This window comes from Lethenteron reissneri, chromosome 47 (genome assembly GCF_015708825.2).
Source record: "Lethenteron reissneri isolate LAM-NWPU_2019-01 chromosome 47, ASM1570882v1, whole genome shotgun sequence".
NCBI lineage: Eukaryota > Metazoa > Chordata > Hyperoartia > Petromyzontiformes > Petromyzontidae > Lethenteron > Lethenteron reissneri.
The window spans coordinates 8,146,362-8,160,168 of NC_083825.1; the positions used below are offsets into that span (position 1 = coordinate 8,146,362).

General features: G+C 42.6%; 1 protein-coding gene across 23 annotated transcripts in view; it reads right to left on the reverse strand.

The window, feature by feature from the left end:
- Nucleotides 1–13,807, reverse strand: part of LOC133354450 (sorbin and SH3 domain-containing protein 1-like) — a 199,536-nt gene that overhangs the window by 75,180 nt on the left and 110,549 nt on the right. For 21 of the 23 annotated variants that reach the window (XM_061571285.1, XM_061571284.1, XM_061571281.1 and 18 more), the window contains 3 exons: nt 7,465–7,520; nt 6,210–6,266; nt 4,075–4,167 (listed from right to left, as the gene is read on the reverse strand). In XM_061571285.1, coding sequence (XP_061427269.1) covers nt 4,075–4,167; nt 6,210–6,266; nt 7,465–7,474 — 160 coding nt within the window. In that variant the 5' untranslated portion in view covers nt 7,475–7,520. The remainder of the gene's footprint in view (nt 1–4,074; nt 4,168–6,209; nt 6,267–7,464; nt 7,521–13,807) is intronic. The other 2 variants (XM_061571294.1, XM_061571291.1) reach the window with 1 other exon arrangement.

A 13,807-nucleotide genomic window follows, 5' to 3' on the forward strand; every position in this document is an offset into this window, starting at 1 on the left:
TCATGGAAGGGACCAGGCTACCCATAGGATCAACAATATATATTTAAAGGGCCCTACAGTAATAGCACTAATATACTTTTAGATGAACACTTACAAAGAATGTAATGAATGTGATCTCATCACAGTTTATGTTTTTTGTAACTTACACTAAGCTCTCATACTGAGCTCTCATTTTCGATAACTTCTGTCACTTACAGAAAGCGAAGTTATTTTTAAAAGACACCGAGTCACTGCTGACAAATTTCTAACGGGGCAGAACTAATAGGTGTGTGCTTCGTAAATTTGCTGACATCGATACGAAATGGACATAATATTAATTTTAAAAAAATGTGTTATTGATTCATTTATTTCTTTATCTTAGAGCCAAAATCTCGGGAACAAATAGACACTTAAACAAAGTTAAACGCTACACATTTTGAAAGTATGAACTCGTACAACTAACCATTAGAGCTGTAATGAACCAAATCCTTAGTGAGACTCTCCCCCACACTCTGCAGACAGTGAGGGGTTCTTTTTACAACCCTTTGGGCAGAATTACAGAACAGCAATGGATGTTGCTGCATTGCATTCTACTGCACACAATGCACATTGCACTTCTGCTTATAATGCATGATAGTCACCAATTCTCAACCATACTTAGCTTACGAGATCTAAATGAAATGAGGCTCAACCCTGGGTGAAATGGTCATTGGCTGAATATGCAGAAATAACTAATCATATATTTGCTCTCTTTGTTTTAATGTGTTTGCAAATGGGGGTTTTAAATTTGTTGTACAAGTCGAGACCTGTACACATCAGAGTTTGAATAATGAGACACCCAACTGTTCGGTCATAAAATAAATAAGAGCAGAAAAAATGGAAAAATATAATTTGGTTGAAGGCAAAATCAGGATGATGGCATTGTTTTTTGGGTGAAATGAAAGATTTTTGATTTGTTAAGAATTTAAAGAAGAAAATGAATAATTTTCAAGAGCTAAGACCAGGAACCCTTTGTGCTTAGTCATGTGGATAATCAGAAAAGAAGTCACAAGAAATCCACAGAAGCCATAAACACACCTGTCAACCCATACGGTTTACTCGTATTCTTGTACAGAAAAATGTGGTTTTCAGGTCCATACAGCGTACAGCTGTTTCAATGGGGATTTGTAGGATGCACATTGATATTTATAAGGGCACGGGGTGACCAATAAGGTCTGAGTTAGTCTGTAATAGGGTAGGCACTGATAAGAGGTTGACAGGTATGCATCAATTACTTTCACAAATATACCATTGTTGAGTAAAAAAAAACATAATTTGTGATTATATTTTGTTTGGAGATTCTTATTAAAATTCACCAATAGTTTCAATGAGAATATATTTTTGGTGCTCTGAATTTATTCAAGCAGGGCAGGGCTTCTGCAGATTTCTATTATACATCCCTTTGAGTGTGATTTTCTTTTTGGAGGAAAGACCGTTTGAAGAGCAAATGGAAAATCAAAATATTATGATTGGATGAGCAATGAAGTTAGGTTTATGCAGAGCCTATAGCTCACTAATCAGGTGCAAAGACTACAAGAAATCAAGGCCTCAGACTGCAGGTCCCAATGGTTACGTACTGCACGCACGGAGCACTATAAACAGTTAATTACGACGAAGATCGCGATACGGCGGGGGCTGCTCCTGAGACAGGCTCACGGCGTGTCCTCATGCGGTGCTTCAAAACGACGCAAACCGATTGCGACTGGGCTGTTGAAAATTTGACAGCAACTTGCCGCTGCCTCTGCGGCTTTGAAGCTCAAGCCGATATTTAAAAAAATACACGCAGCAAATTGCAAACGCTACGCAAAATGTGGATTTTTTTTCACAAATGTGGAATAATTTGTCCACAATTTGTGTCTCCTGAATTTTTTTTCTGGAATTTTAGTCCAGTAATGTAATTTTTTTTAAAGAATGTTAAATGCTTTTTTTTATTAAATGGTGACAAAGAGCCCTTAAAAAAATTACGGTTCTTTTTATTGGGTTTTTCTTGAAATCATGTTTTTAAAAGGAATTCCTCAACATACTTTTCATAACCAAATTTGACCCCACACACAATGTGTTATTCAAATAAACACTGCATTTTGAAATTAACAGGTGTTGTTAATAATGGTGTAATTTAAGCATTTGCTTAAGCATCATGAAAAGCCTTTCTAAGCTTGGTTAGTGGATGGATGCAATCGTGGACTGATCCCAGAGGGAGACTATATCAGAAACACCATCGTGGACCACATTTACATTTTGAAAATTCTGCCCTATTACATTTCTCTATGGCTCAATCTACTTCAAAATTTCACGGCGTCTCTCTGTAGAAATGTACGACGATTTAACCGAAGAGGTCACCGAAAAATAAGTAGCTCTGACCTTCTAGACAGCATGACCCATTGCTCTACAATGTCATCTATGATACATATTTATTTCTTTTCAGGCAGTGTTATTGAGGAATGCATTCCGTGGTGTTGTGCTTGTGCACCACCACTACCAACGGGTCATCACCAAATAATTAGTTTAACTCTAAATACGTACTGCGCTGTTTAACACGTGTTAACAGTAACCTTTGAAATAATTGTCGTGAACGTCATTAGAACGTTCTCGTGACGTCGCTGCGGTGCAGCGCTGACGTGCAAGCGACTAACGTCACAGTGACATCACCGGCGTGTTCTCGTGGCCGGTGGCACACCCAGCGAAACATTTTAGGAGGGGGCAAATTGTCTTGCTGCCTTCCTACCACGAGTGCACATCAACAATAGTAATTGTTACTAAAATGAGAGCAATGTCAAGCCACATTGATTAATCATTTACAATTTTAGATGTATTTAAAACCCCCCTAAAAAACGGTCCATCGCATACAGTGGCCTTCTCAAACATTTATTTAATAATTTTTATTTGGTGGAAGGGTAAATGCCCCTTTGCCTCACCCCTGGGTGTGTCTCTGATAATGACGTCCCTGATGACTGCAACTTTAAAGTATTTTTTTTCTTTTATCCAATGCATGGGCGTAGAGACTAGAACACACAGCCTCGGCATGGACCTACAAGTGCCTACAAAGCGCTGATACTTTAATTTCATAATTTAGGGTGTTTTTTGTTTTTCGATCTCCCAGTGAGAATCAGTCACCGTGCAAAAGGACTGTTAGTATGTTATTGTTGCACATGCAGACCTGTGGGTATCTCAAAATAATGCACTAACAATCAACGTAAATTCACAACTGAGTTTGGCTCTCTTTAAACGCACACGTTCTGCACACACAACGCGCAACAGGCAATTACACAAATTAATGTCACATTAAAAGTATACATACATACAGTGCACAGTAATCCAACTCAATTATGACCAGTAAAACATGTTACATATTTCATCCATGTGTATTTTGATGAAGTAAAAATTGTATTACTGAGAAAAAAAATGCATCATTGTCAGTATCATCAAAATCACCTAACCCACCATTTCATGGTATAAAACAAATGGAAGTACGTTAATAGTATGAATGCTTTAGATTCAATGAAACGTTACTTGACTGCATGTTGATATCTGCAACACCATACAGCACTTCTATGGACTAAGAATGTGTTTGAACAAGTTCCCCTAAATAGGAGATGGTACACGTTCACCTTTCTACAAGGTAAGAATGTGCCATTTATTCTGGGGGAGTTTTCTCAAATTATCCTTATTCATCCCGATTCAACCACAGTTCACATGTATGCTCATTGCATTTGACAGCTTTAAACGAGCAGAAAATGTGCTTCCACAATAGAGCGAGTGTGAGTGTGTTGGGTCTTTAAAAAAATTCGAAGGTATAAAGATGTAAAACAATGACAAGAGCACCAAAAAGAAAACCCAGTGGGATCAATCACATATTTGGACAGCAATGCAAGAGAGCCAGAACCATACCAACATTAGTCCGAACAAGATAAAAAACCTTTTTCCACTTGCACATCTGAGCCGTGCCAGCACGGGGCCAGCACGGCACGGGCGGTTTTTAACTGGAGGCACGGCTTGGATGTGCGAGTGGAAAGAGGGGAATAAAAGAGTGGTAATGAGCCCTTTGTGTGCGTATACCTGTGCATTGCGGAATATCAGGTGTGCTTTGCACTCGCTTGACGTTAATGGTAAGAGCCGACACGGATCGGGGATGCGTGCGGACCGGCGCCTCTGCAAGCAGAAAACACACGGGGACGGGGGCCATGCAGGAGGGAGCAAGGCCACTTGCGTTTGTCTCGCTCTTGAGGAACAAGGCCAATTACGTCCAAAATGCCACAGAAGATCAGGCAGAAGGGCCTCGATTACAATCCGTGTTCCATTCGGAACTCAGCCCACGTAGGAGACTACTTGTGGCGGGAGTGGGAGATGCTCATTCGGGCCTCATGCATCCAATTTTAGGAGGCAAAATAAAACTATAATTGGCCAAGCATCTGAATCAGAATGCTCCTAAAAATGTTTGTTTATTCTTGGCCATGTTTTGCTGGGTGCATACATTATCACTATCTTCATGAGGTCTTATAAAAAATGTAAGAGATATTACTTGTCTTTTAACATAGTTACAACTGTGTGTAATCTATGTTTTTATTAAGTTTACATATTGGTTTTACAGAAGATTAGCTAAAAGAAGTATGCCTCATTTTGGCCTTGATAAAGCCCCAGGAATTTAACGGGGCCTCATGGGCATTGGAGAAATGAGGATAACAATTTCAATAAAACTGAAGGGTTTTTACCTCACTATAAGATTATTGTTTTTTTGGATGAAATTTTAATTGAATCAGATTTCTCCAAATAACTCCCTCTGAACGGACGTAAGAGCCACATAGCATGCAGGGCAATCCAAGTGTCACCACGGCAACATGAATTCAGTTGCCATGACTACACAGGCCCGTTACCAGAGCAACCGCAACAAGACGGCCCCAGAGTGGAGGCATTAAGAGTGAGCAGAAACAGACAGGGGAACAGCAATCACGGTGGTGATCTCACGGAGAAGACCACCACTCAGGCTCCCCACAAGAGGGAGGCTCCCCCAGAGATGGAGTGAGTGTGTGAGCAGGAAAGCTAGCGGTGGTGGTAGCATCAGCAGCATCAGCGTGTATATCCGTTACTCGCACACGTGTCAATAGAAGAGCAAATTCTAAACGAGGGCCGCCATTTTGTTTTTTAAGAGCCCATAGGTGGCAACATCAACAAAACTATTGCAATCACGTCACGATCACACCCAATTGTTATTCTGGTCGTCAGTCGCACGCGGTTTAGTTGTTAATTGAATTGCGTGAGGGCACGTGGTTACGAACACACAACTTTTGGCCAATGTTTATACGTAGGCTTTCACGAACAATATTTTGATGCATAATAACTATCTTTTGCATCAGATCATTGTGCAGGATAATGCCAATTTAGAGAGCAGAGCTTTTATTAACACCTCATGATGCCGGATGCAGTCTCCAGCCAACCATCAAACAGCATTTTTAAGTTTGCTTGCTTGCTTGCTTTTCAACACTGTGGTTTTGCTGATAAACCAAATCAATTGGCATATTTGCCCACGTGGCAACTTAATTTGATTGGCTCTGTCGGGTGGTAGAGGATTAAAGTGATTTTTTTTACATATGTATGTGATTTAACCCAAATGAAACGAATTATGAATCGCAATTTTCAGGATCCCTTTTGAACTTCGTATGTGATCACACCAGCTTTGTAAAAAACAATTGCAAACGAGATAACATTGCATGCACATTCATGAACAAGATTCCGTCCCGTATCTAAAATTGAAGGTACAGAATTTTGCATAAATACCGTAGGTGGTAAGATGTTCAAGCACCAAATAGACAACACCTTTTGTAAGCCATAAAGTCTGCATTAACCACACATTTGTCGTCCAGAAATACAAACAAATATGCTTTAATAACGTATGCCCTGTCGTTGAACTGACTGGCCTTCACCAGAGACAGACCCTTTTATGGCTTTGTCGCACGAGCGCTATCGATCAAAAGGCAAAAGGCCGCCAAAAGGTGACGAGTACACTGGCAATGCAAACACCAAAAAAAATCAAAAACTTGGGTGAAGCAGGACTTGTATATTTGTGTAAAACAGCCTCTCAATGTTCATGAGCTTAAGCAGAGCTCTGTGTTGGATGATCAACCTGTGTAGCCTTCGATAAAACAATCAGATACCATGACGCGACGTATGGCTTGAAAACAACATTTGAAACTTACCGCCACCTACACCGAGAGAACCATTGTGGGGTAATCCATTACTGCTGAAGGTTCTGTCTGTTGACAAAAATGAAAAAAAAAGTCGTTATAATCAATGCTTAACACATGTTATATGTAACTCAACACGTGTCTCTTCATCAATGCGCACACACCTTAGTTTTTAGGAGTCAGAAAGTTACAAAAGTAAGTGCAATAACACAGGCAAATCTTGACTTAAAGCTTTCGTGACTGCAGGGATTAATATTCGTTGGGTCTTTCGGTAAAGTCACGTAGATAGGTGCAAATTAATAAAAATAAAATAAACAAAAAACTATCTACGTGACTTTACTGAAATACCCAAATAATATAAATAACACAAATCAAGATAAATAACACAGGCACACGCCACACTCTTAAAATAATAATACAAATGATAATGGTTGGCAATCGAACTCAGGTAATGGGTTTCACTGCTCCTCCATCCAACCCAATGTTATCGTTAAATATACACTGTGGCAGATCACAGAATCAATACATCAATGAGTAATCATTGTTAACAGAAAAACTATATTTGTTTTTAAGGATTGCTTCCTGACCTTCCACCCATGTCTACGGAGAGTGAAGAGGATGGCTCAGAGACTGTGGGCCAGAACCGGGTTGCCCCTAGGCCACCAGAGCCCAATCGCCAGCAGCCATGGAAATGCGGCACGTGCAATGCCCCACTGGCATGGGTGGAGTAGTGGACACAGTGGTTAACGCACGGTGCTACGAACCCGGCAACCCGGTCACGGCTAACATCAGTGGCGAGGGCGCCACGGTGGCGAGATGTCAGCTACCTCGCCTGGTATACAGGAGGTCGTGGGTTAAATCCCGACCCTGACGCCTGCTGCTGTATATTTGGAGTTTGTGCTCGCCACGGTCGTGTGGATTTTCTCTCCGGGCCCTCAAGTTTTCCCCTCCGCGTTTAGAAACTTGCGTTTAGAATATTTGACTGCTTTAAATGTCCACGTGATAAGCCACTTCGTTGGGCTATCATTCGTGATGGCCAGGACGCTTCTGAAAAAGAGCAATATAGCTCGGTGGGCTATACCTGGTAAAAAAAAACAACATAGTAAAGAGTAATAGTATAGAGTCATATCAGACCAGTCCTGCTCTACCAAGCCCTTTACCAACCTGTACTGAGTTGGCTTTAATTTATTTATTTTGCTCTAATGTTAATGCATGGATAGATGAGGACATGCACTTCAAGCTCCTCCCATTACCCAAATGTCCTTACCTGAGTTCATGCTGACACTCGAGCTTGTCCCTTGAACGTCAAGGCTTTGGTTGTCTCTGGAGGAGAAATGTGGACAGAACACATGAGGTGCCGGACTGCAGATTCCATCGACTTTACAGCACTCACACGTTGTTAATTGAGTGGACTGAATGTTGAGCATCGTTGGAAAAAAAAAATATTATTCCATGTAAAGAAAACTCAAATGTACAAATATATAATGCTGGATGTAATCGCCACGAGAAACGTATAGAATTATCATTGTGTTTGAACATTGTAGTTTTGCTGAAACACCAAATCTATTTGCACATTTGCTCATATGACAGCTTGATGTTATGGGCTCTGTTGTGTGGTGGAGGGTTATAGTTCAAACAGTGACATCATTACCGGCAAGATCTCACGCAAAATAAACCAACTTTGAAGGAACAAATATATATTTTAAAACACAAACTTTTTTTCTAAGCGTTGGTGACAAGGTTGAACGATGAGTAATTATGCAAGGATTCTAAATCAACTAAAATCCATAACAGCTACTTCCTTATCCAGTGAGGGCCTCTCCTAAGTTGACTCAGCCTATAATGAGCATCTGTTTCTGCATGTCATGCTGAGAAATGAGTGTGGAAATACGACTCGTGGATAGGAGCATGTCCAGCCTACGGGTATCTGGAATGTTAACCATTGTTTTTACACATTCCATTCTAAAACAAATGTTTCTATAAAATCAATCATTCCAAACATGCACACTTTATAGGCAAAAAAACATTTGCATATTGAAGGAAGAGTCATAATGTAGTTTATACAGGGTACTGCTCTGTAACAATTGACCTTTTCCATTGTAATAAGTATTTTTTTGCACACGGAAGGAAACCAGAGTACTTGGAGAAAGTCCACACATACAAGGGGATGGCAGAGTATGAAAAATACGAAGAGGTTTTATACCCTTTCTGGCTATAAAACAGGTGTTAAGAAATTATTGGTTCTTTCGGTAAAGTCACGTAGAAGGGAAACAATAAAATAAAAAATATATAAAACAATAAAATTATCACGACGTTTCGACTGCAACACAAGCAATCATCATCAGGTGTGAAAAACACCTTAAGAAAATTTTAAATAAGTGGCGGTTTTTTCTTAATGTTAAGAAAAAGCCATCACTTATTTCACGTTAAGAAAAAACCGCCACTTATTTCAAAATTTCTTGCCGTGTTTTTCACACCTGATGATGATTGCTTGTGTTGCAGTCGAAACGTCGTGATAATTTTATTGTTTTATTATTTTATTGTTCCTCTTCTACGTGCCTTTACCGAAAGAACCAAGAATATGAATCCCTGCAGTCACGAAAGCGTAAAATCAAAAGGTGTTAAGATGTTCCAACACCAAATAGAAACCTTTTACAAGTAATCATGTCTGCATTAACACCACACGGTACTTGTGGTGAATATACAAGCAAAACATGCTCTGATAATTGCATTATCTTTCAAACTGATTGGCCTACACCAGACACATACTAATTTATGGCCGAGTCTCACCAGTGTCAGACCAGAGAACGGCAAATGGCGAACAGTGCAAAGACAATGCACGTATCAGAGCATTGATAGCTCGGAGTGAGTAACTCTATCATGGGACCTTTTTGGGATGGCAGAATTCTGCACAGATAGGTTCATGAACGCACTTGTCATGCTGCTATCTCATGGCCACCTCACACCCCAGCAGGTTTGGGAGGTCACCATCCACCAATACCTGCCTCCAAGATTCTGGCTTACAGGCGTGCATTACAGATCGGGTTACCACCTGTCCTGGTTTTCTCAGGATGCCTTCTCGTTCAGGTCGCTTGTCATGGGAAATCTCCAAGTCTCCTCTGGATGTTAAAAAGTTCTATATTGGTAAGTTGTGTAAAATTCCACCGCCCAAGACAATGCATTTGCATGTGGCTTCCCCCGCTTCTGGTATTGAGATATTCTTGTTCCCATGAAAAATTCCCAGTATTTTTATACGTCAGAGGTGGCAACCCGAATCACCACGCACAGCTGCGTGCAGCATCGGCGACGCTACACGAAAGAACCGCGGACCAGAACGTGAACTCCGTTTCATTACTTGAACAGCAGCAGCAACAGCAAAGAACAAAAAATAATGCACCACCAAGCGAATCACTTGGATTCGTGAGATTCCACGGTATTGGGCAGCTTCCACGGAAGGCGGTGGCATTGGCATTTCAGCGGCACGGCTGAAATCCGAACCCCGGCAGCGGTGGCGTGTGACCCGCGCAGAAGCCTTCGCGCCGCCCCCGGCGTGAAACGAGAAGGAAAAAACCCCGACAAGTGAGGGCAGCTCGGTGTAGCCGGTGATTTACGCGGTACCGGCCGACGTTCGCCGCCCTCGCGGCACGAGAGTGACGAGGTGCGTTGTGTTTGCCTCCACTAAATGCGGCGCTCGCGATGTCAGACTCGGCGACTGCCGGGCGCCTGGGATACATTTTCAGGGGTTACGAGGGAATGGATGCGTGGTGCAGGCCACCCACTGGGCTGCGTGACCCCCGCCCCCCCCACCAGCGGGGGTCGAATATCTTCTTGGGCACCAGCAAAGGTCAAGGGACGCTGGGAGGGAAGGGGCGGGGAGGGTGCGATGGGATTCGTTTTTTTGTCGTTGCTTTGTTTTAATTCTATCTGCGATCCAATAGAGCTGGGAGGGGTGGGAGTGAGGGGGGCGGACGTTCAGCTGCCGCTCCGTAAATCAGCCCCTTCGCGGGGTTAAGCAAAGGGACGTGAAGGCGGCATTCATGAATGGAGGCATCGCTGGCTTCCCTCACCATGGCCAGGGAAAGTCTGCATTGCTCGTTGGCCTCTCCTTCTCGCGATTCCATCACCGTTATCATTGCACCCGTGCTTTTGTATTGTTTGCTGTTGTAAATTTCTGACCCCGTGCCCCTTACTGGACACCTGTGCAAGAAGAGCTTCATAGCTCATTGGATTCCTCCAGTATAAATTCATAGTCTGATTCTGTGTCGGAGTCCCGGTGCTTATTTATTCGGTCTCCGATCTCGACAGATCTCAGAAGACAAGCAGGGTTGACCTTAGACAGTGCTTGGGTGAGCACCCGCCGTTGGCAATTGGTGTTACAATAAGGGCTACGTTGTAGGTATGTAGAACTTATTTCACACCCTACGTAGCCAACCGTGCTAATCGAAGGTGCGGGCAGCAAAAGGCAGCGCAGCAAATTCCACCGTTGTACTGTACGTACATCAATCTAAGCTCCAACGCCTTCGGCAAACCCTCACTGACGGGCATGGCGAACGTCTGTATGTTAACCCGCGTGACCCGCGCAGTGTGTGGAGTGACAAAGGGCTGTATGCATACAATACACGGACGTCTACGCCGCGTTAGTACAACCTCACGCACGCACGGGAGTCGTCGGCCCCAACAAGGGAAGAATGGACGTTGAGAGATAGGCAGTCAAGCAGCAGGAATTTGGCACAGACGAGGAATTTAATTATTGAGCTGCAATGCGATTGTATCCAGAACACTGGGGTTTAGGGTCCTCTGCTCTCATCGTCAAAGGGAGCGAGGGGGATTTTGCATTTAAAAGGGGGCAGAGGCAAGACTACAGCCTGATGGCTCCATCTGTAAGGTGATCCTTAGCAGGGCTTCGTTCTATACCTTAAACAATGTTTGACAAACTACGAAGGCAGGAAAGCCAGATATTAGTAATAAACAACGATTCCTTCAAACTATTTGTTTTATCTAAAAATAATAATGATGTCATTACAGCATGGCGAAGTATGGTTAAACAACCCCATGACTGGCATGGCTTGGGGAGTTTTCATCCAGCAGCGGATTAATGAAGGGCTTTTAAACGTTAAACATTTAACTCAACTAATGTCAGTTATTTACCCAGGAAAGCGTCACAGAATCTCAAGACTTTTTTTTTTCCATGAGGGTCCTGCATTGGGGACGTTCAATTTCATGAATGAGTGTCTTGATTGAACGTGGGAGGAAATCCGAGAACCCGAAGAAGACCCAAGCATACGAGGGGTAACACTCAAATGCTGCCACCATCTCCTGGCCACCGTGCAGCCCCGCACCCACAACACCTGCCAATCCCTGGTGGTGATCACCCATCCAATTACCAACCATGCTCAACAACCAGGCTTAGCTTCCAAGATCCGATCGGATCGGGCGCACTTCAGGGTGATTTGGTCATCGGCAAACCATGCGCATCTTCTTGGTTCTTTCGGTAAAGTCACGTAGAATGGAAATAATAAAATAATAAAAATAAAACATAATAAAATAATTCTCACGACGTTTCGGCCACAACGCAAGCAGCCGTCCTCAGGTGGAGAGCAGGTCTGTCGATAAGACGTTGTGAGAATTATTTTATAATGTTTTGTTTTATTATTTTATTATTTCCATTCTACGTGACTTTACCGAAAGAACCAAGAAGATGAATCCCTGCAGTCACGAAAGGTTTAAATCGAAAATTAAACCATGCGCAGTTAAGCCAACTATTTGTAGTTAGCGGCGTGGCAACGCAGTCCAAATGAAACAATGCAGCATGAACAGACTATGAGACAGCAAGGGCCAAATAATTCACGATAAATGTGCTTCCTTGTTGCAAATAGCTCACTAAGAATAGCCGTGCCACGTGTACACGGGCACGTGCTAGCCGCGCGCACACTGCAAACTCGCGGTATAATCGTAGACGCTGGTAATTGCACCGAAACGTGCGCGTGTGTCATCATGCAGGCGTTTTTTTTCATCACATGGGCACAGGACAGTGACTCACACGTGGCACGTGTAGGACAGAGAGGGCCGTTAGACTGGGGTGTATAGTTAGCAGAGCAAGTGAGCTAAAATAAGTGATTGGACCAATTTAATTTTTTGGAAAGACTTAGAACATCTGTGCATGCAGGAGGATAGCACTCAAACTCCACACATACACAATAAAAGCCTATACTAGGCCTACTTTCTGTTATTTCACCTACTTGGTACCTCATTTCTCTAGATATACATAACTCCTTTTATCCGAGAACCTATTACCAGTGACTCCTCTTCTCCATGGGAACTGCAAGGAGCTTCTATTATTTGTGGCTCTATCCTTTAAATTTTGTGAACATTTTCGGATTATGGAGTAAATTTGTGGATTATGGGATACGTGATATGGTTCCCCACATTACCATGGAGAGAAGTCCTCCTGGAGTTGATTTTCATCACTGTGATCCACTGACCCCAAATTCTCAGTTGTTAAGTTACAGGTGTACGCCTGCCACCGCATATCAGTGTTGGGAACACAATTAAAAAGTAACACTTAAACCTTAGGAATTCTCAAGAAGATTCTCATTGAAGGCTTTGTGTAGACCTAACTGCCTGGATAATTGAGATGAAAAAACAAATGCATTTGACAAGTCGCGTAACGGGAAAATGGCAAGAGAAATCTGGTACAATGAGAAGAAGAGTGGAGATGTGCTGGGAGTGGGAGAAATGCCTACAAGCAGGAATTATCTTCGTGGTTCTTTCGGTAAAGTCACGTAGAAGGAAAATAATAAAAGAATAACAATAAAACATTAAATAATTCTCACGACGTTTCGGCCACAACGCAAGCAGCCGTCTTCAGGTGGAGAACAGGTCTGTCGACAGACCTGTTCTCCACCTGTTCTCCACCTGTTCTCCACCTGAAGACGGCTGCTTGCGTTGTGGCCGAAACGTCGTGAGAATAATTTTATTATGTTTTATTTTTATTATTTTATTATTTCCCTTCTACGTGACTTTACCGAAAGAACCAAGAAGATGAATCCCTGCAGTCACGAAAGCTTTAAGTCGAAAAGCAGGAATTAACTAAGAGATCTTATTCAGAAGCAAGGTGGCATATATAGGACACATCATAAGAAGGTCAGTGACAGGCATAGGATCAGTTGGTGAAACAATCCGAAACTTTGGACGGGACTCTCCCTCAAAGATGCTGGAAATAAAGAAATATGGAAAGCGTTTGTCATGAGCATCGACCCTCATTTATAAAGTTGACTCTAGATTAAATTTCATCATGAAAGTCAACATTGCTTTAGAGTTCCCCTGGAACTTCTGGGAAGTCCTATGGGATTTTGCCATCAGAAGGCAGAGCGGCATATCAATGACAAGATGTGTAACAATGATCGGTGGCTGTCTGAACGCATTTCCAGAGTTCTCCGCAAAGACTTGCCTAATAGTCCAACCCCTACTCATTATATCATGGCTTGCATAGACATGACAGTTGCCTGCAATTCACGTGGGTGTTGGTGGATCACGGAATGATGGAACCACCACGTGCCTGAAGACACGTGCAGGGGCAACCAGGCGATGTCTGTGGGTGGCCACACAGA